At 35.3% G+C, this 23589-nt stretch overlaps 1 protein-coding gene across 3 annotated transcripts in view; it reads left to right on the top strand.

The window, feature by feature from the left end:
* BMP2K (BMP2 inducible kinase) overlaps nucleotides 1-23589 on the top strand; it is a 118412-nt gene that overhangs the window by 77139 nt on the left and 17684 nt on the right. For 2 of the 3 annotated variants that reach the window (XM_008542943.2, XM_070612738.1), the window contains exons 10-15: nucleotides 2014-2174; nucleotides 5694-5896; nucleotides 6978-7076; nucleotides 7848-8032; nucleotides 12590-12747; nucleotides 19903-20013. In XM_008542943.2, the coding sequence (XP_008541165.2) occupies nucleotides 2014-2174; nucleotides 5694-5896; nucleotides 6978-7076; nucleotides 7848-8032; nucleotides 12590-12747; nucleotides 19903-20013 (917 nt within the window). The remainder of the gene's footprint in view (nucleotides 1-2013; nucleotides 2175-5693; nucleotides 5897-6977; nucleotides 7077-7847; nucleotides 8033-12589; nucleotides 12748-19902; nucleotides 20014-23589) is intronic. The other variant, XM_070612737.1, reaches the window with a different exon arrangement.

The following is a 23589-nucleotide window of genomic DNA, read 5'->3' as shown; positions in this document are numbered from 1 at the left end:
GTGGAAATACTGAAGGATTTTCAGAGGAGAGAGCGTCTGTGTTTTAGGAAGATTATTCAGGTGATGATGAGAAGGAAAGGAAAGAAAAGAAGCAGAGAAAACAGCTGTGTGTCTGTTGTCACAGTGAGGATGAGGCTGCACAGCAGCCTTGATACCAGTAATTACTCAGTCTTTCATTTTAGTCAAGTTTGTAGCTTCGCTTTGCCTAATCTGTCCAGGCATTTTCTTCCCATTTCTTCACACAGAATGCTTTGTTTCTTTTTCGCTACCTAATGAAATCATGTTTGTTTTTTATCTCCAGGTCCTACTTGAAGTCTTCTCTAGCCAAATTAGATTAAAGGTGGAATTACTCCTCCCTGAAACTCTTGACAGAAATAGCTTGGCACTGACTATTTTTGCTGTCTTATATTTTATTATATTTTCACGAACATGTGCCGTATCTTCCTAGGTGTACTGTAAATTCTTTGAAGGCAGGGTGTTGTGCTGAAGATCAGTAATTTTATAATAGATACTGGTACATTGATAAAATAAATTAGGAAACACGAGACTAAACAAAGTCTGCAGAACTTTTAATATGCTTTTTAGAGGTTTGTTATGCTCATGTGTATTGTGAGTCTCTAAAGAGCACTTGAGAACAGGAACAAGGCAGAGTGAGGTCTGGCCCATCCTACCGACTTAATAAAGAATGGATAGACATTAAATAGAAAGATTGCATCCAATATTTCCCCCAAATTACTTGAGCTCGGGGAGTACAGCGTTGGTTTTAGTGCCACATCCATAATTGGAACTCAGTAAATACTTGATTATCATTAAAATAAGATGTAATTGATCAGGTATACATCATCTTTTCTTGCCTTTTCGTTCCATTTTCATATGACTTGGACCATCCCCATCCCATCTAAAACATTAATGTTATTTTTAGAAAACAGCACACATAGAATGTATTTCTACGATTTTCTAAAATCTTTTGATTCAATTTCACTTTTCTTTTTTAGAAAGATAGTTGTTAACAGGGCTCCCTCTTGTGGTACATACAATATAGGAAAGAGGTGTAGATCTGGGTAGTTATGGTAGACGAGAGGACTTCCTCCAAGTGCAGCATGTGTGCTTGATAAATCATGTATTTATTAATCATGTGTGCAAAATTTTTAAGTATCAAATCACTTGAAAATGTGCTAAGGGAACTTGTTAAGGAATTTTATTGCAATCTTTTTGAAAAGTGAACCTATGAAAAGTGAACCTATATGACCCTATTAAAAAGTATTTGAGTTTTTGTACTGAATTTATAGAAAGCAAAGTTGATAAATATGTAAGTTAAAGATTTTTCCTGGCTTGTTTTTGAAAGAGAAAAGCAAATGTCTAGGTCTTCTCAAATTATATTTAGTGTCTATAGCCTATAAAATTATGCTTACCATTTGGCCACCCACATCTGTGGCCTAAAGTAAGTCCTAACAGGAAAAGTTTTATATAATTTCCGTTCACTCTTCTGAGTAAAGCCAAGTTAAAGTTTCAAGAAGTTGAATGTGAGCAGATAACCCACCTGTTAGAAGTTTTGGCTTCTTTTGTTTTACATGCCCTGGGGTGCAGTTTTTTCTTTCTTAGGCCTGGAGTCCAAGCTAAGAGAGACTGTTATTTGTTGTTTGTTATTTTTATTTCTCTGTCTGGTTCAGAGAATTGTCTCTCAATTTTGTCCAAAATCTTATGAGAAGTTTCTGTTTGTTTCCTTTATTTCATCTCCTTAAGAGCAATCTTAGTCTTTTTCTGCCAGCTTCAGTGGCAGACTATGAATGGTAGCATACTGGTTTAAAGAAAGTGGTTATGTTTATTTTATTTACTTTCCTGTCTTCAGTAGACATTTACTACTTGAGAATGAGACCTAGGAAGAAACCAAGAAGACTAACGTGATCACCAATAGTAATCAAAATGTACCTATTGAAATAGATACTTCGTAGAACAAATAATAAATTAGAAATAATCCCAATATTTGGAATGAAATGAGTTCTTTTCTTGTAGAATAACAGATACCATTGGACCAACAGAAACCTCAATTGCACCGAGACAAAGACCAAAGGCCAACTCTACTACTGCGACGCCCAGTGTGCTGACCATTCAGAGTTCAACCACGCCTGTTAAAGTCCCTGCTCCTGCTGAGCTCGGTAACCACAGAGCGAAAGGTAGTACAGCCCTACCAGCCTCGTCCCCTTTGTAGGTAACTTAGATCTTTTATGGCTGGATTTCCTGGGCGTATAAATTACTGACAGACTTAGTATTGTGAAGCAAACGCGCTATTGTGTGTTTTGTTTTGATGTTACAGTGTTTTCGATTAGGATGCTCTAAGAGCTAAGAGCGACACTCTGAGTCTCATACACCTGGATTTCAGTCCTATTTCTCCCATTTTTGGTAATATATGTTATGAAAATACTAGTACTTGTCTTACAGGATAGTTATGAGGGTTAAATGACTGCTTAATATAATGCCTGCCACATAATATGTCCTTAAGAGTGTTGACTATTAACCACTATTATTACTGTTAAATAAAGTACATATGAAGGGGAAATAATGTTTGTGTTACCGGGTGTATTGCTGCATACCTCTGTGGTGGTCAGGTATAATGGGTGGAAGATTATTCCATGGAAAAGAGAAAATAGAGGAATTTGAAGTCTTGTGTCTAAATTTCCATTTTACTATTTCTTAGCTTCACTCTTCTTCTCTGTAAAATGGGAATAACAAGTACTTTTCCTGTTATAAAGAGTAAATGACAAGGTGTGTGGTATCTAGGAAAATTCTATTTCATAGTACGTATTCCATGTTAGTTTCTCGTTTTTCTGCCTTTTCAGGTTGGAGATTCTATTAGTCTTATCTATCATGTATCAATGCCCTCCAGCCGAAGACCCCTAGGAGCACACTTGTATTTGAGCAAATTGGGTTTATTACTCACATATCATGGCAATCTCTGGGAGTGTCTCAGTAAAATGGTGTTTGAAAAGACATTAAAGGATTTGGGCTTGTCTTAGGTAATTTGGGGGAGGCTTTAAGGCAGTGGGGCTTGGCTCTGGATTGGATGCTGTCAGGATCATTAGGTGTCTTAATAAATCTTATCTAGAAGGAGGGAAGCAAGAGCCTCAGCTGGTGAAGCAGCAGCAGTTGGTCAGATTAGCCAGGATAGGAGAGGTTTGGTCATTTTTGTGGTTTGGACAATGTTCCTGATTTCGTCCGTGTTCAGACATGATTATGGTGTGGGCTGCTTGTTCTGATCCATCACAGTCACAGGAGGGCCTTGTCTGATGTGGGTGTTCTGTGAAAGTGTTTATGTTTCTCAGGAGAACACCGAGACCTGCCTGCGAGTGTCAGGCCTCCTCCCCTGTCAGGGGCAGCATTTCTCTTCCTTACATGCTTCTAGCTTAAGTTGGAAAAATAATTCTCTGTTTTTTTCCCGTATGTACATCCTTTAACATTTTCCCCCCATTAAATATTATACAGAAAGCAACACTTGAATATAGTCTTCTGAAATATTCAGGCAGCACAGTAGTATTTAGAGAGAAATTTAATTCTCCATTTTTCCTTCACAGAGTAAAAACTAGCAGCAGTTCAGTGTGCATCCTCCCAGTCTTTTTTTATGCTTTTGCATGTTTATGGATATAAGTAATTCATGTTGTGTTTAACGTAAATGGATTCACACTATACATAGTTCTCTGCAACTTGATTTCCTTTTTTTTTACTTAATATATTTTGGAGAGCTTTGCGCATGAGTACGTATAGATCTACCGTGTAGTTTTTAAGAGGTATATGATATTCCATAGCATGAATATACCGTAGCTTATGTAACCATTTAGGTTATTTCCAATATTTGCTGTTATTAATAGTGTTGTGGCAAACATCCTTGTAACAGACTCTTGATTTCTGTGTCAGAGCATTTTTCTGAGGAAGATATTAAAAAGTATACTCATTTAAAATTTGGCAGATATTGCCAAATTGCCATCCAAAAAGACTGCAAAAATTTACGTTACCAACAACAGTGTGAGTGTCCTTTCATTTCTGTCCTTGCCAACACGTGATAGTATCGGGTCTTTAAAAATGTTGCCCTGTTGAGAGGTGAAACATTTTTGTTTTTATTTTAATATTCCTGATTAATAGTACTGTTGCATGTTTATTGGCCATTTGTTTTCTTCTGTGAATTATCTTTTGCACTTTTCTATGAGATTGTCTTTTATATTTATTGCTCTGAAGATTTTACTTTTACGTATTCTGAACATTAGTTCTTTGCCAAATATGTTGTAAATATTTTCTTTGAGTCTATCATTTAAGTTGTGAATTCACTTAACTTCTCTGAGCTTTAGTTTCATTATTTGCAAAATGGGTAATAGTAGTCTGAGGGTTTTAATGCTGTACTTGAAAACATTGTTTTCAGGTAGGATTGTTGTGACGTTGTTTGAGAGTTCTCTGGTGCTCTGTGGCTTTTGCTTGAGAACTTTAATGACACTAGAGAAAAGTTACAGTGTGTAAGGGGAGAGCTGAGCCTCTTGAGTTACTGCATGATGATCATTGGTTTGTGATTGGGCTTCCCCAGCCACAAGTGTTCTCCAGTTAGACATCAGGGCCCTCAAAGGTGAATGTATACTTGAGGAGACGAACTTTTTAATGCTCTTCCAGCTGGAAAGAAATACACTTAAAAGGCAAATGGGGCTTATGTCTGTGTGATGGAATTATGGTTTTAATTTTCTTCCTTCTATTTTTACAATATTTCAAGAATAATTAAAATGAGCATGCATTTTTCTTATGATTAGAACAGTTAGGAATAGTTATAAATGTATTTTCACAGAGGTGTTATTGTATCTAAGGCCTGGGGAGTCTTGAAGATGTTAATATTGAAGAAAAAGAATCCTTCTCTCCCTCCTTGCACTCTCCCTCCTTTTTTCCCCTTAGGATTAAACAGTCACATTGGAATTTACAGTAGCTTGTTAGAAGAGAATATTGAAGTGATAGTATATTGCATTTCCTCTTTTTGATGCTGTGTGTCTCTTACTTTTTCATTAATTTCAAAAGTTTATTCATAGGATTTTCCTAGGGTAAAATAATGAAGCTTATAAATAAATATCCGTTTAGGAGACAGTGTTAACAGCTTCACCACAGTAGCATTTATTGAGCATCTGTTATATAAAAGGTTCTTTGGGGCACTAACATAAGTAAGTCATCACTCCATCTCTCAGGGCCCTGGTTAGGAAATAGCCGTGTAAACAATTAATATGTGCAAAGCAGAATAAAATGTTGGAAAATTGAGAGGAAGTGTTAGATGAAGGAAAAGAGATTTGAGCTAAACTTTAAAGGATAAGAAGAATTGCAGTAGGTGGTAAGCGGCATTCTGGATGGAGAGAATCATATTGGCGAAGACACAGACTCATGACAGTGCATGATATAGTTGAGAAATGTGGAGCAGACTGACATGGCTGGTGTGTTCATGGAGAGATGAAGCATTTCTTGGATGTTGACTTGTTTGGCATTGTAGCTGACAAAAAAACCTTTCATGGGTACTTATAGTAAGTAATCCCTTTAGATATATGCATATGGGAATTTCTTATTATAAAATAAGGATATAAATGCCTTACTTAAATGATTATTGAAATGAATCTTTTGAAATCCAGCCATTTTATTGAAATATGAGTATGTTAATGTAAGTTTTTGGAAACCTCTTTTAGGAGCACTGAGATCTGGAAATGGCCCTGAGATTTTATTGGGTCAGGGGACCCCTCAGCAGCCTCCACAGCAGCATAGAGTACTTCAGCAACTACAACAAGGAGATTGGAGATTGCAGCAACTTCATTTACAGCATCGTCATCCTCACCAGCAGCAACAGCAGCATCAGCTACATCAGCTACATCAGGATGCTTATATGCAGCAGGTAATTCTTTTGTTACTTTAGATCTGGAAATAGTGCCGTGAGATTCATGCTGCTATTGAATATCAGTGAATTCCCTTTTGTATCATGGGCATCTTGAATTCTAAAATCAAGTAAACATTTTGCTCGATTTCCTGATTATCAAAGACTATGTCTTTTATTTGCATTCTGTGAGGTACTTAAGAATATGCTATTGAAATAGGTTGTATGATAGCTTTATGAAGCAAAGAATGTTCATCTGGTCATTTGGCATCAAGAATAAGCACTGTGATTTATGATGAATATTATTCTCAAGTTAGGTTTTGAATTCAGATACATAGACTAATAATGTTATTGTTGGAAAGGTGATATTAGGCTTTCAGAAGTAACACTGTCTTGGGTTTTTGTTCTTATTGTTTTTTTATTTTTTGCCTGGCTTGGGGGCTATGTGTGTGTGTGTGTGTGTGTGATAGGGATGGCATTTAGGCCAGGGATGACATAGAGGGAAATAGAAAAATATGACTGTATGTTTTATTCTGTCCTTTGCCTCATCAGAACCTACAAATTTCTAGTTTCACTAAACTATTTTAAATTTAATGACTGTCATCATTATCCTTTCATCATTTCCTGAAATGTTTTTGAGCCATTTACATGGGTGACACTTCACATGGGTGTTTCCCTCCGCTGGTCTTGACTGATAGACCCAGAGTGGAGAGTAGTTAAGTAGATGATGCCATTGGATGGCCAGAAGATCTCATTGATGGGGAGAGTGGGGAAAGTGGGAATATACTATAATGAGTCCTGGACACAAGTCACTTCAGGGGTCTTTATCAACTGGTAAATGTGTTTAAGTTTAGGTTTCTTCATCCTTAAACTGCACTGGAAATGGTTTTAGTTGAATCTATTATGTTTCATTTATAATTCTGAAACCAATTCCAATAAGCGTGTATAAGTTACAGTCACTTATTGACTATAGCTATTTGACATTGGTGTTCGGACTACTGAGTACCCAAATCATTGTTATGGTACGATCAGTATTTTTAAAAAAAGACCATAGCACAAAAAAGGATGAGTAATATTGATGAATTTGTTTTTCTCATTGTAGTATCAACATGCAATGCAGCAGCAACAGATACTTCAACAACAGTTTTTAATGAATTCCGTATATCAGCCACAACCTTCCGCATCGCAGTATCCTGCAATGGTAAGTGTTATATAATTTCTAGAGATTTCTCTCTGAGTATATGTTCCTGTGTTGGAATTCACAGTATGTATGGTATTATTCAGAATTTAAAAATTCAGCATCAATTCAAGTCAGTTAATTAACATATATTTTATTAAAGCCAGTCATATATTCTCAAGCAGCTTTAAATTGGGCTGAACTATAGCACCTGAATTTGGCACAGTGTAACTAACTGATGGTATTTTTCTCTTTTCTCATAGTATAAGGGAAATGATCTATTACCCGTGATCTTTTGTCATATGTCTCTTTTGTTCAGCAGATCTCTATTGAATAAAAAAAGAAACCCAAAGGAAAAGTACATTGGCTTCAGAGAATAGTTTGACCTTTTTTTTACAGCAACCGCTGTGTTAGTGACTTTATGCTACTCTATTGTCTTTTCTTAAACCATTCAAAGGAGGATTTATGAATCCTGTCAATGGAACCTAGCTTCACAACTTTTTTTTAACTGTTATAATCGACAAAACATTATATTAGTTTCAGGGGTACAAGGTAATTATTTGATATTTGTATATATTGCAAAATGATCACAAGTCCAGTTAAATAACTTTTTAAATAGATTTATTTCATCTTGCTGTAGTTTTCTAGTAGCAAGCTGCTTCTTCCGATGTAAGTTGTTTTTCAGGTTTCTGAGTTATTGCCAATGTGAAAAGGAAAGGTAGTAAATAGATGCGAGGCTGACACTGCTTTAGCGACTTGGAGCCTTCTTTGGTCTAATGGCATTTCTTGTTTCAGATGCAGCAGTATCAGCAGGCTTTCTTGCAGCAGCAAATGCTAGCTCAGCATCAGCAGACTCAACAACAGGCGTCCCCGGAATATCTTACCTCCCCTCAAGAGTTCTCACCAGCTTTAGTTTCTTATACTTCATCGCTTCCAGCGCAGGTTGGAGCCATAATGGACTCCTCATATAGTGCCAATAGGCAAGTATTTTTCCATGAATGCAAAGGGAATTATTGTGGAAATGGGTCTGATTGTAGAGGAGAGTCACTAAGTGGCTCCTGAACTAATTTAGAGCCCATCTTTCTGTAGAGTCTCCCGTTTTCTGTTACTAGGCCTCTCTTCTGGTTCCTGTGCATCCTCATCTTTTCTTGCATTTTCATCAGTTAATTCTGCTAACTGCTGTTTGTGGATAGCTTAGCAACATCCAGCAACATTTAAGGCTAAGGAAATTATTGGCTTATATGTTAAGACATTCTTTGTAATTTAAGTAGAAACAAAACCCTAACAAGCTGCTTTAGTAGTTCAAAAAAAAAAATCCTTGTAGACAAGTTAATTTAACTTTTTCTATTTACTTGTTATTGTTTCCAATTAATTTGATAATATATTTACTCATAAAGATTGCCTAATTTGGTTTAATTTAAACAGGTACAAAAATTTTAATGTGTCATTTGGATCTTTTTTAAGATGATGAGAAACAGCAGGCTCATTGTTACCATAGCATAGTGTATTTTGGTTATTTAGATACATTGGTTAATAGAGTTATTTTTCATGGATAATTCATATGGAAAACATTACAATAAATTGAAGAATTGTGATACAAATTTTCTCAAACTTAGATTTGATATGGGAGGTACTTCAGGATTTTGTAATTAAGAATTGACCATTATGAATACTTCCTAATATTTTTAGATACGTAGGAGGAAGTAGCTATTAGAACTTACTGGAACGCTAAAGAAGTTCTGATACAACACTGTTGAAGAAGTTCTCATACAGCACTGTTTCAGGATATGAAATGTTAGCTGGGAAAAGATGTCTGCAGCTTTGGCTAGGCATTGGGCATGAGACACAGCAACATCAGTAGCATGCTTGTTCACTGAGCAGGTCAAGAGAGAGTTAAAGTATTCAGTTTGCTGTAGTACACCTCCCAACCTGTGTGTGTGTGTGTGTGTGTGAGAGAGAGAGGGAAAGGAAGGGAGAGAGAAAACAAATGGGTTTATTGAAGTGCTTTCCTAAATCAAAAATTGAGGTGCATGAATTATGACACGTATGTCTAAGTGGAGCGCAGGGCAAAAGAGGAAAGTCTGGTTTAAAGATCCAGATCACTATTTGCCAAACGCTTTGTTATTTGCCTATTCTATTACAATTTTTTGATTTACCCATATAGCACTTTCTTTTTTAATAAATTAATGGCATTATTGTAAATAATAACATTAAAACAAATAGTATACATTTTAAACAAAATTAATGCCACTAAGATATAGTCTGAAATACAAGGAGCAATCTAATAAATTTATGAAAAAGACATACCTGGAAATATGCCCCCTAGGGATAAGAATGGGATAGTTTTATTCTTCATTAAAAATAGAGTATTCTGCTCAATATTGTTTAGTTTAAGATACCGACAAGGCTGTTTTATTAATTAGATTGATTTTTTTTTACTTTTGATGTTAACTGACATAAAAAATGTCAATTATATCTAGTATATGTAGTTGGAAAATACAAAGACATTAAATTGTCTTCTCTGATACAGCATATGTACTTACGTATACTTCATATTCTAAAGGATACCGACCTCTGGAAGCACAGTTGTGTCAATGATGAGAAGGAGTCATGAATTGGAAATCCTGTATGAGAAAATTCATGTTAGTGTTTTATAGCATATGTACCCTGTAAACTTCTGATTAGTTGTAAAAGAAGATGAGTATCTAAAGATTTGAGGCACATGTGGGCATGCAAGGTGCTGATACCTCTAACTCGTGTGAATTACCATAGCACTGCCTACTTAAATCTCATTGCTGGTGATACTATTCATGAAATCACAGATGTGATATGTTAGATAAGTACTTTTTTATAACTTTAGTATTTTTTTTTTGTAACTTTAAAATAAAAAAAATTAGTTTATCATCAAAATCATCTTGCATACCCCAGTTTGGGAAATATTGGGTTGGATATTTGTGAAAGGATATAAGACTTGTTTTACTCAACTCCTGTGAAATTATGTATTGAGGGCAATGGGAGGATGGAGCAGGAAAGGGTAATGGTTAGATGGGTAGAAACAATTATATACTCAGCAAATAATAGTTAGGAACACAGAATATACCCCAGGAACACTGCTGCAGCCACATTTGGTGCCTCAATGCTGCTTCACTAATATTGTTCCTATTTAATATCAGTCTTTACCAAGGATTATGTATTGAGAACATCTTCTACAACAATTTAAAAAGTTATCTGTAAGCAAATATTCTTGCTTATGACTAAGTCAGTGGAAGATGAGAATTGAGATTAAATATTTTGTTCTAAGTGTATAAGGGATATTTGAGTAGAAGATAAGAAACCAAGTAGCTACTTAGTCAGAGGGGAAGGGTAACTATTTGGTTAGCATGATTATTTCCTTTTCTTTCCCACTCACTCTTCTACTAAAATTTCTACCCTTCCACTGTGTTAATATATTGTTAGTTGAATATTAGAGAGTATTACTGTGTTTTATTCAAATAATAGTTGAAAAGTAAACATCTCCTACGTATGTATTATTCCTTATGATATAAAATGCCCTGTTGTATCAGTTATTTGTTGCTGCTTAATAAATTACCCCAAAACTTAGTGGTTTAAAACAAATGATAAACATTTATTATCTCACACACTTTCTTTGGATCAGGAGCTTAGGAGTGGCTTAGCTGTATGGAAATGTCCATGGAAGGATCTCTCATGAGGTTGTAGTTAAGAGTTGGCTGATGCTGGAAGATCTGTTTATAAGATGGCTCACTCACACGGCTTTGGGCAGGAGGCCTCAGTTCTCTGCCACATGGATCTCTCCAAAAGGCTGTTTGAGTATTCTCTTTGGCAAAGCCAAAGACTGTTCTGAACAAGCAGTTGTTTATTCTAGTTTCTTCTAGAACATGGTCCAAAAGAGAGGGCAAGAAGGAGCCTGTAATGCCTTTTATGACCTGGTCTCGGAAGTCACACACTGGTGCTTCTGCCGTGTTTCATTTGTCAGAATGAAGTCACTAGAACTAGCACACATTCAAGGGCAGGGGAATTCATTTATGCCCTTTGAAGGGAGGACTGTGGAAGAACTTGTAGACACATTTTAATATTTTAATACCTGTTTAAACTGTAGGTTAAGGTGACCTCCCCCCCCCCCCCCACCACCCCCTTGAGTTACAGTCTACCAGGACAAGTCCATAAAGTCATCTCAGGAACAGGAAGAGGATGATTCAGATAGAGAATCAGAAAGTTCTGAAAAGGATGATTGACAGGAGGGGGAATGCCCGTTTCTCTGAGTTTTAGCCTCTCTCATTTGTGTTTCAAGGACTCTGAAAGTCCTTGAGGATAGTTTTGGAATTAGAGTTGGGATTCTGTCATATGGAGACAGCCTCAGACCTTAATACATTCCCAGAGTGAGTTCTAAGCTGAATAATGTTTATTATTAACATACCTAAGTTATATTTACTAAGAAAGACTATCTACTTGTTGGTCAATTACTATGTTTATTTTCTTCCAGCTTTCAGTAAGCGTTTAAACATTCCTTTCTTGGCTCAGCTATACTGAGGGGGCTTGGACTAGGGGATTAAATGGGCAACTTTTGCCCTCTCTTTCCTTTTAAGACCTATGTGGTGGCAATGGAAGTGAGCTCCCAAGGGGAAGAGGGTGAGTCAGGGCTTGCAAAACTGAGATACTTCTTTAGAAGCAAATAGAGATTCTCCCTCCATTGCCAATGTTAGAAGACCTGGATCTGAATTATGAAATAAACTTGACAACTTTGTTACATTGCCTCGTGCCTGTGTTGTATTTCCAGGCTAGGTTGAAGGAGAGGGACCCAGGGATACTTAGGCTAAGAAGTCTTTAGACGCACATCTTCTCAAAAGCCAAGAGGCCTGTTAGATAACTTTCTTAGAACCAGTGGTCCCAGGCCCCAGAATATAGATATTTTAAACACCGTGAATGACTTACTATATAGAAAATAACCCTCATCTAGTTTTAGCTAATTTGTAAAGCAATCCTAGCAGCTCATGTTTTATTGGTAGTTATATAGAGAATGCCTTTGTCAAAAGGAAAACTTCTGTGGTGTCTCAACCAAGACGTAAGATCACCTTACTCAGTAGTGATTTTAGAGTGATACCGTTGATAGAAATTGGTTTTCACTTCAAGGCTCATTCACTATCATAATAATAGTTAATATTTATTGAGTGCTTATTTTATTTTATTTTTTTGCCAGACACTGTTCTCTTTGCTTTATGTGTATTAAATCATTTCATCTTCTCCGTAACCCTATGAGGTAGATGCTGTTACTCCTGTTTTACAGATGAGGAAGCTGAGACATAGGTTAAGGAACTTGCCCGAGGACGTACAGCTAGTGACGGTCTGGAGGTGATTCAAACCCTCGGTGGTCTCCCTCACAATCCATGCCCTTATCTGCTGTCTCCCTCATAACAAAATGATCTGCTTCTCTAAGCGTTTATGAAGTATGAACTAGGGCGCTTTAAAATTTTCAATTCTAATTATTTCTCTTCTTTTTCTTCTCTTAATTATTACTATAGGTCAGTTGCTGATAAAGAGGCAGTTGCAAATATTACAACTCAAAAGAACGTCAGTAACCCACCTGATATGTCAGGGTGGAATCCTTTTGGAGAGGATAATTTCTCCAAGTTAACAGAAGAGGAGCTGTTGGACAGAGAATTTGACCTTCTGAGATCAAGTAAGGGACACTTGAAGGCTTATTTTGCTTCACAGTAAAATAACAGCTCTATAATTATTCAGCAAGGCCAAAGACTGTTTTGAGGTGGTAAAAAGAAAATTCTTTTTGTGCATTTGAGGGCAAAAACCAGGCCATCTTCTTTTACATATACTGTCGAACTCTGTTGTGTGCGTTAGAAATCAATTGCTTGATAGTAGCTATTAAACCTAAGATTGCTGATAATATGCTGATTCCTAACACTTAAATACTGCATATCTTTGAATGTTAAATCCAGCATCTCTCCAAAACATGGACTATTAATGTTCGAATAAAAAGGGAGACGTTAGTATCTTGCCTTACTAATCGTTTTGCAGCTCTGTTTTCTTGCACACTTAGAAGATATTCTGGGTCTGAGATGCCCTTTGAAAGTGCCTGAAAGAAAACAGGGGCTCCTACATTATGTTAATGTTTTGTAATGCCCTTTTAATGAGTGGTGACATAAAAGGGCTGCTTTGTTGTCCTGATATGGCAGAAGTTAAATAAATTCTTTCCCACTTTAAATCAGATAGCTCAATGTTTTTACTTGAAATCATTTCTTTTTCTTAAACTACCTTATATGTCAAGCCTTGCCATACATATTTTAGAAAAGTTCTTTCTTGGAAAAGACATATGTGGAGTGTTTTGAGGAGCAAAATAGGAGCAAAAAGCTCACTTTTGGAGTATGTAGACAACTTTCAGGTTTCTGAGGCTTGTGTGTATATGTTTGTGTGTGTGTGCGTGTGCACACCCATCCAAGTGTGTTTTCCCGTTATGCATGTGACAAGAAGGTCTTAATGGTTCCTAGTAGTACTTTCTAGTTTCTATTTTATTGTAGGTAACTGGCCTCATGAGAACATTTATTAGATGAACCACTTTGTTCCAAATTGGTATATATTTTCTGTAAAATTTATAAATGCCCTGAATTTATGTAAGAATAGTTGTGTGGGATTTAACTTTGTATTTTACATATTGGTTATATGACTATGAACAATTGATGATTAAATGCAGATATAAAAATGAATTCTGAGCCTTTAATAAAGGGTTTGTTAACTTTGGTTAAACCAACCTTATATCTTTTTATTAAAAAAATTTTATTTTAAACCACAACTTTTTTGTTTGGCATTTTTCCTACAATTTATGGTACGTGGCCCCAAAAGCAAGGTGTTAAAAAAGGAAATAAAGCATCTCTTTCTTTTGTTGGGAATGGCAGGGAGACACAGCCGGTAACCAAATCCTTATAATTTGTAGGATTATTTTTAAAGCAAAAGGTAAAATTAAAATATTCATTTTAATGTGTTCTGAACAGGATAGTAACTAAGGGTTTGCTAAATAAGTATTTTCTACTCCTTGGGTAAAAAACTCCTTTTTTTAAAAAAAAATAATAAATTTATGGAATGGGTAAAGTATTTACATTATTTTGTACCTTATAAAAATGTGTTTTTCTAAGTTTCCTAGAATTTGTAATGATGCTCAAGTTTTCCTCACTTCACATGGGCAAGAATGGCATACAAATATTCATGTATACATAACTTCATAAAAATTGGGTTTAGCATGTAAAACTCTTAATCAGCTATTTGCTTTCAAACTTTAAGGTCAGATGACATGTGTAATTTGCATATGTATTTTTGCACACATGTGTATGCCCAAGAGAGTTCAGACTTCATTGAGATGTTAATTATGGAAAGATATTAAATTCTAAATGAAGTGCAGTAAGAACTTCATCTGAAGGTCAGACTTGGAGCAACTCAGCCATTTGGGAAACAGCCTAGATCGTCCCTGAGCTATTGAAATCACTGTCACAAGGCTGATGCACTTAAATTCGCACCTAGCACCAAGAAAATACGAATTCTCATGCCTGACAATGCCATTTAACTGGGTTGTAATCACAGTAAAGTCACTTAACTGCTGTCTCACTTCCTTGTTTTTAAACTGGGTATAATGATGCTTATCTCACAGGCTTGTCAAGAAAATTAAATGAAATAATGTCTTTAAAGAGTCTGGGCACTCCATAAATGCTCCCCTTTCCTCACCTTCTGTATAAGTGTTTTGGCTTCGACTTCTGAGGTTATTTCCCTTTAACCAGCATTTAAAAATTATATCTAAACTATCAGTTTCTCAGCTGACAATTAAAAAACAAATTAGAAGGGGCTTTGTGGGCAAACACATCAACTGCAGAAGTGACATATGACAGTAAGGAAGGAGATGGCAAAATGTCTGTTTTTCCCTTAATAACTGATAGTCATAATAATGGGGTTCAAAAAAGGTGAAATTCTGTAATAAAGTTTACAAAGAAGTCATAATGTATAGGATATAGTTTAGAAAGTTTTCATCCTAAAGTTTTGCTTGACTCTAAGATTGGTCATCTTTAGCACCTCTTTCACTCACAAGCAATAGGTACCTAATATTTGATCTCCTTGATACACTGATAGGCAAAAGACCTCTTCCAAAACCTTAAGTTTTAGTAGAAGACTAACAGTGTAATGAAAATTAATTGTTGGTCATTACTGGTTGGTTCCTCTGTCCTAACAACTTTTTCCAAAATGAATAAGTAAATTATTGATGCATTTGACATATCAAATTTACCTTTTTTCTCAGTATAGATATTTATCAACAATTTTCCAAAATCCTTCCTAAAATAATTTATATTTGGTTTATGAAATGCTTTCCAGTGAGAAACTAAATACCTTTATGTAGGATCCTTAAAAACATAGGCATTGCCTGTGTAATGATTGTTCAGAATAATACATTGCCATTTGAGGTTTTATTTTTAAAATGATATATAGTTATTTATTTAAAAGAAAAAGGATATGGGGGCTGGCCCTGTGGCCGAGTGGTTAAGTTCGCGCGCTCCGCTGCAGGCGGCCCAGTGTTTCGTTAGTTCGAATCCTGGGCGCGGACATGGCACTGCTCATCAGACCACGCTGAGGCAGCGTCCCACATGCCACAACTAGAAGAACCCACAACGAAGAATACACAACTATGTACTGGGGGGGCTTTGGGGAGAAAAAGGAAAAAATAAAATCTTTAAAAAAAAAAAGAAAAAGAAAAAGGATATGCTGTCTAGGAAATATTTTACTTATTATGTGTATTATCCAGAAAGTATTTTTAAAATCATAATATATTTTGAGACACTAAAATTCCAAAATGTATGACATTGGTAACAAAAACTTTTTAAAATGATCTTTAAGAAAACAGTTGATTCATATACCAATTGGCAAGGAATTTAGCATGTAAAATAAGCCAGATTCTTCCTGCTTTTGCTTTCAGTGTAACTGAATGTTACTCATGGTTCAGAAGTTTTTACCTACTTCTATTTAAAACCAAAACGTTAAATGAAAATTAAGCATTATTAATGAAGCTGTTCTCAATGATATTTCTTAAAGTTTAAGCTTGTATTTTCATTGTCTTTTGTACAAAACATCCAAATTAGTATGTAAACTTTATAAATCTGTCATAATATTTAATACATTAAACATTAATTAGAATACAGGTGTTTGCTTTGGGAAGATTTTTAAATTGCATTTGTTCAAATAGTTGTGCAGCTCTGCATGTTAATTAAAAGTAATACTTAATGGAATATTATTTTCTTGTTGATGGTGGATTTATTGTTTGTTTCTGTGTAAAATCACATCAAAATAACTAAAAGGAAGAATTAGAAGAAACTAGAGACTGTGGCTGCTTTGCAAATTCTACTGAATATGTTTTTTTTTTTTTACTATGAAGCCACACAGTGAAATAAACATCTGTACATATAGTTTCTTGTAAAACATTAACTCTTAGCATTTTAAGCTAATTCACATCTGTTACTGTTCCTTCAGTGCAGAATGACAGAACTTTTCAAGTATGGTAGAACAGTTTCAGAAGTATCAGATGAAGACTGTACTTTTAAAACTTATTTAATATTAATCTTTTGGCTATTTGAGCCATTATCCATATAAGCAGCTGAATTAACTTTTTAGAGTTTATTACTTTTATGATGATATTATGGAACGTACTTTCATTCTAGGCTTTTTAAAATCCTGTATTTTTGCCATCTGTATCAATTAAAATTCTTGAAAAGATATTGTCTTTATTCACCAACACAGTTCTTTTGGGAAGGCAGGAGAAGGTAAGTTTCTTTTACTGAACAAATCAAATTCAAGTTTTGCTCTAAAGTAAAGAAAACCAGTTATTTGAAAATGGAACTTAAATATATTTTAGAAGTGACTGTGAATTTGAAAAGTAACTCTACATACCATTTCGTTGGTTTTTATTTATAGATGATTGATAATTTAAGAAATTAATATTTGTTTTGTATTTTGTGCCCTGGGACCCAGATTATCATGTGAACTTTAGAAATCTAAATGATTTTTGAAAAATCCTCCATGGAAAAATTGATTCTGTGTTTTGTGGAACAATGAGAACATGATTCATTTTATAGCAAGTTTATTTTGATTTCTCTTTTGAGATAATTAGAGAAGTGAACTTTGCATAGAACAGTGTCTTCATGCTTTTAATTATGGGGATCCACTATATAAAAAACATTAGTTTATCCCTACATGAAATATTTGTGTTCTTGTCATAACTACATGGTGCTGTTTTTGCATTTTCCATGAATTTACCATGATGGAGATAATGCATCAGTGCATGAGAATTCAAAGAACCTTAGCGGTAACTTTGCATTTTTATATGCTGGGAATCATTGCCAGTGATTTATAAACCTGGAAAGTATGTTAAAATGTAGACTCCCAAGCTGCTACTCAGATAATCTGATTCATTAAGTCTGTGGTGGGGCCCAAGTAACTACATTTTATACAGGAATCCTGCCAATTATGATGCGGATTGTTTAGGAAGGAAGTTTGGTCCTAATTTAGACCTAAGTATCCATATACTCTTGTTGTGATTTTTGAGAATGAGGGCTCTTGGATATTGATATGCCAAGGCAATCACTCTGAGACAGTCGCTCCCATTTGTCCTTCCCCATTCCCTCTTTCCTTTGTCCTCACTCTTTTGTACACCAGAATTTGGGAGATGGAGATAGGCTGGGGAGGGCTAGGAGGACTCTGATACAAGGAATAGTCCCTGGCTTTACAGTTGCTTTATAAATGCATTCGCCTGATAAAATGGGTAACCGCAGGTACCCACAGTGACTCAGTGAATCTTAGGCCTCTGCTTAAGGTTTGATTGTGGCTTCTCACCACAATAGATTAAAGCTCCTTTGTTATAAAGAGGAATCTCCAACCTTATTCTTTTGAAAAGACGCTGTGAGACTAACTTCTCTTTAATAGGTGTTGGACAGCAAAATAGGAAAAAACTTTTTTCATGGTACAGTCAGCATTTGTTACTGATTTCCTGAGTTAAGTATACAGTTGATATTTTGAAAAAGAACACAAAATAAATTTTCGTTGTTATCCATTGTAGTATTAGATTTGAAAAGTAGCCCTTAGGTTTTGGAAGTTCTGTTTGTGCATAAATCAATTGTCAGATGTGTTGCCTTAAAATATTTATTAATCCTTCAACAAAATTTTAAGTAAAATTTTAAACAGCCCAAAGTTTCATGTGGATATTGCAGTTAGTTTTAGCCATAAAAGCTGATAATCGTATCTTTTATCATAAAGGAGTTGAAAGAATTAGTTGTCCATAGCAGTAATTAAGTATATTCAGGATATTGTAGACTTGCCATCTCAAGATTGTGTTCCCTGGACCAGCACTATCCCAGCACCTGGGAGCTTGTTGAAGTGCAGAATCTCAGGACCCATCCCAGAACCATCCAGTCAGAATCTTCATTTTAACAAATCCCCAGGAGATTGGAATGCACATTAAATTTGAGAAGTACTGTCCTAGGAGATTGCTGCTTTAACTTGGGGGTTTTTGCTTCACTCTGAAGTTACAAGTGATTTTTAGAGGATTCTAATTACATTTGGATTCTTCCTCCTCATCCAGCCATCCTTTAGAAGTCAAATGAAACCAGCACAATTTACCCATAGAATTCCTTAAATATGAAAGGTGTAGTCCTGGGAATGCTTAAAATATCTGGAAAGGCAGAATGGGTCCCTGATGGTATGTGTTAGATTGCTAAGAATCAGGATAGAGACATCTTACAAAAATCCGGAAGTTCTCAACTGATGAAGTGCCTGTGATGTGCATAGTTTAAGAACAGAGAAAGGATAATCACTACTAGGGAATCTGGATACATCAGCTCCTCTTCAGACACTCCAGTTCTGCTCCTGCCCTAGAGCCTTGGCTCCAGCTCTTCTCTGCCTGGTGTGTACTTCCCCACGTGTCCACTCCCTGCCTCCTGGAAGCCTCTTCTCACCTGGTCCCTATTCGAATCACTCTATTTATTACTGCAATCTGTGCCCACTGCCTTCTTTCCTTTTACCCTGCACTACGTTTTTCTCTATGGCTTTGGTTTTAACATTTGCATATATTTCTCCTTATGTTCACTGCTTATTATTTGTTTTTCCATGCCAGCATATAAACTCCATGAGGGCAAGCGTCTTTGTTTCGTTTCATGTTGCATGCCCATTGCTTAGAACAGTGCCTGGCACTTACTAGATGCTCGAATATTTGTTGGATGAAATAATAAATTCTGTTAAGGCTTTTAATTTAGTAGAGAAATATTTATATCTTTGTATGTATGTGAATGGTTTGATAATTACAAAGTAAAAAGAGAAATGAACAATAATGTAAAATACAGTGAATTACTTTTTATTGCTGTTGAGAAATAAGATTTACCTACTTTATGCATGAATGACCATTTGCAGTATTTTTTCCATATGTGTTTTTGGAGAAAGTCTGCCAAATATGTCTCTGTTTAGTTAACTGGGTTTAAGTTCAGGTCCAATATGTTACAAGTTGAAGACAACTAGTATTTAAATAAACCAAACTAGGTTATTTATTAGGTTAATTGTATTTAGTGAAATCTGGCCCTGGGATTATAGAGTTAAGCTTGCTTTTGTAGCAACAAATACGTATTAAACTCAGGACTACCTCCTAATACTTACAAAAATGAACTCTGAATCTAATATTTTTCAAAAAGGCTGTTGCTTTGTGTACTTTTTACTTTTATTTATATTGTATACTACTTTTTGTTTTTAATTTAAAGACCGTTTTGTTTTCACTTTATTTTTGTTTTGTTTCATCTTATTTTTGCAGACAGGCTCGAGGAGAAAGCATCCTCAGATAAGAATGTAGACCCACTTTCTGCTCCACATAACCATCCTCCAGAAGATCCTTTTGGTTCTGTTCCTTTCATGTCTCACTCAGGCAAGTTACATATGTCACATCATCACTACCATTAAAAGTACACGCAAGAACTGCAACAACGACAACAAAAACCCTTAGTAAATATAAAGTCTAAGTAAGAATCAGGTGTTCGTTACAGAAAAGAGAATAGAAAGTTATTTTAACCTTTAGCTATCCTAGTCTTCCTAGTGTTGTTCTTTCCATTGGGTTGTTCAAGTGTGCCTTTTGCCAGCATAGAAAATGCTGATCTACATAATTGAACCATAACTGTTTCTTTTTACCTTTATTGTTGGATACTATTGAAAAAAATTCATGCATGAAAACATTTCACCCTTTTGTATATTTAAAATATATTTAAGACATTTTTACCCCTAATTTTTGCTTAAAAATCCTATTTTTGTAGTTTATACATACTCTGTTGTAGCTGCATTTAAAAAGTATTAATGATTTTGTATTTGTTACAGTCTTTTTGTGAGGGAGTATTTGTAGTATTATTTTCAAAGTAATTACCCAGTTAACACTGTTGAAGATACTAGGATGGATTGGGATTCCCCCTTTGGTATAAATGGATTTGTATGTGTGTATGGTCTTAATGGAAAAAATGAGTTTAATCTTAGAAAAGAGAAATCTATTGAAAGAAATCTTGCTTCATTGGAAGGTAAAGGTTTTGTTTAATATAGTCGAGGTAGCTATCAGCCGTGTTCTCTGGTTCTGTTCCTTTTGTTTCTCACTCAGGCAAGTTACATATGTAACATCATCACTGTCATTTAAAAAAATATATGCAAGGGGGAACAACAACAAAAGAAAAACTTATGAATGTAAAGCCACAATAAGAAATAAGTCTTCAGGATTTCTGATGAATACATTGAGACAATGTTACAGCTTTTCAGCGTTCGTATTTGGTTATCCAAAATATATAGCACAGTAATTAAGAGTGTTTCTAGGGGCTGGCCCTGTGGCTGAGTGGTTAAGTTCGCGCACTCTGCTTCGGCGGCCCAGGGTTTCACTGGTTCAGATCCTGGGCGCAGATATGGCACCTCTCATTAGGCCATGTTGAGGCGGCGTCCCACGTGCCTCAACTAGAAGGACCCAGAACTAAAAAAAAAATATACAACTGTGTACTGAGGGGATTTGGGGAGAAAAAGCAGAAAAAACAAAGAGTGTTTCTACATACTTTCACATTCCGTGTTTTATTCTTTGCCCCTTATTGAAAACAGTCCATATTCTTGTCATTTTCTGCTTGATTTGAAGTAGATAATTTCTTCAAATTTTTCCTTCAAATTTTTTCCTTCAATTTTTCCTTAAAAAAAGAAGGAAAGATAATTTCCTTCAAATTATCTTTTTCATGAATGACACGACATCACTAACTGGGAAGATAGTTTACTGTGTCTATTTACTTAATCCGCATAGATGTACTCTTTCACACTCCCAGTATCCTTGGTCTTAAAATGTTACTGCTTTTTAAAGAAATGATTTCATCTCAAAATGGCCTGTATACTCTCTCAAGAACGTAGTAAGCATTGACTTCACATTCTGATTTATTTGTGGCAGAAAGCGGTTCAGTGCCATCTCTTTTTCTACTGTAGGAGCTGCATAATCCTTTTCAGGTTTGCACTATCTATGTAACTTCTTCTCTGTTCTTTAAGAGCTTCTGAAAGAACCCTGGGGAATGAATGGTGGAGTCAGGAACTAGAGTCAGCCGCAGTGATTTGCCTTTTTCCTGGGCACCCTTATTTTGCAGTAGGCCTAAGATTTTTGTAGTCAGAAATATGCTCACAGATTTGAGCTTGATTGCTGCTATTGTTATGTTGGTTTTCTTTTTACTGTGGGTATTTAACTTCTCGATTGGATTTTAAGCTTATTGAGGGTTGGAAACATGAATTATGTGTCTTTGAATCCTGCCCAGTAGCCAACCCAGTAAATACCTAATAATATTCATTGGAGGCATGAAAAAATTATGACTATTCTTAAAAATTCATCCTTAGTGTTAGGACGGTGACCTCTGATATAAATGCTACCTTGTCAAAAAATCTTTTTAGATTTAGTGTGAACATGAACATTGGAAGGGTTTGGTTATGAAAAATTGAGTTCATAGACTGGAATAAAGGAGGGAATGGTCATAGGACAAATGTGCATCCAGATGGAGAAGAAGAGGTGGTCACTTGGCTCTGTTGGCATCGTTAATTTATATTTATCAGAACCCAAATACATAATTAAAATAAAAAATTTAAAAATAACTTTTTGCCACTGATCTATTCATTATCATGCTTAGAAATACTTGGTTATGTATAATTTTTTGGTAAAAATAAAATATTTGGGGGTATTCATTTTCCTCTAATAGTAAAATAATTGAATCTACTGAGACAAAAATTAAGTTCTCCATAAGCTTTAGGAAGAATTTGGAAAATAAAAAAGAATTGTATCCAACGAAAATATACTCCACCTAGCATCGTGAGCATCTGGAGATTTGCAGGACTAGGACGGAAGACAGGGAAGAAACTACTTCTAAGTGTGTATGTGTGTACAATACAGAGTGATACGTATATATGATAATCCATCTTAGTTGAATCTGAGAGTTGACAATTAATTTCATTTTAGGTAAACCGTATGGAAAATGCTACTTGAGAATAAAATGAATTCAATTGTGAGGCAGAATGCTGTAAGAATTTAGCAAATTTTAAGTCTCCTGGTAAAGTATGTTTAAGAAGGTGGCCCACTGTCCTGAATCTAGTGTCCCTTACACTGGTTTTATTAGGAATTATACTCTTTATTTTGAAAGAAAAAGTTTCTGTTAAAACTTTTAATCTTAACCTTGAAATGGTAATCGATTAGTTTTTTTCTTTGGTTTTCATAATTTTACAAACTTATTTTTATGCTAATTTTGTAATTAAAATAATATATGTATGTACTTGAAAAAGTTGGATTTAACAGATTTATAATGAAAAAAATCACTTCTCTTCTTGCTGCCTCCCTGTTCAGACTACTCGGAGGTAACTTGTCTCCTCTGGCATTTTAATATGTCATGCGTATTCTGCTATTTCTTACTTTTATTTTTCTTCAATTTTACATAATATCCATGGACTTCCTATTGTGGAAAATGAGGATTTAGGTTCGTTACACATTAGGCCTCTCACATAGACACAAGCAATCATACACGTGTCCTTCCCCCATCCTGCCAGTACAGTTTTGACACAGTTGTTGGTTGTCATCGTTCAATGTGTATATTTTTTTGAATATGTAAATAGTTGTCACAACTGAGGTCCAGAATACTGTGATTACATTTCCTTTCTTCTGTAAGGCTTTATTTTTCCTGGAGTTAATTATAATTATGTTTATAAAAATAACTATGGTTTTCTTCCCTTAGTTTTTTATGTACCCTGCCATTGATTCATCTCTTTTTAGAAGTGTAGATTTCCTCCCGTTTTAAGGTGGCTATCCTTTTCATTTTTACTTGGTTACATCTCTCATGGAGCTCTGCAATTGGAATTAGTTGCTTTCTGTGCCTGCCACACACTTATCCTCCTAGTATTTTTTTCACCCATTAGTCTCCCTGGGAATTCCTGGATCTCTTCTCTTCCTCTTTCTTGGTTTGTTAGT

Source organism: Equus przewalskii, chromosome 3 (genome assembly GCF_037783145.1).
Source record: "Equus przewalskii isolate Varuska chromosome 3, EquPr2, whole genome shotgun sequence".
NCBI lineage: Eukaryota > Metazoa > Chordata > Mammalia > Perissodactyla > Equidae > Equus > Equus przewalskii.
This window is presented reverse-complemented; position numbering and strand designations above follow the sequence as displayed.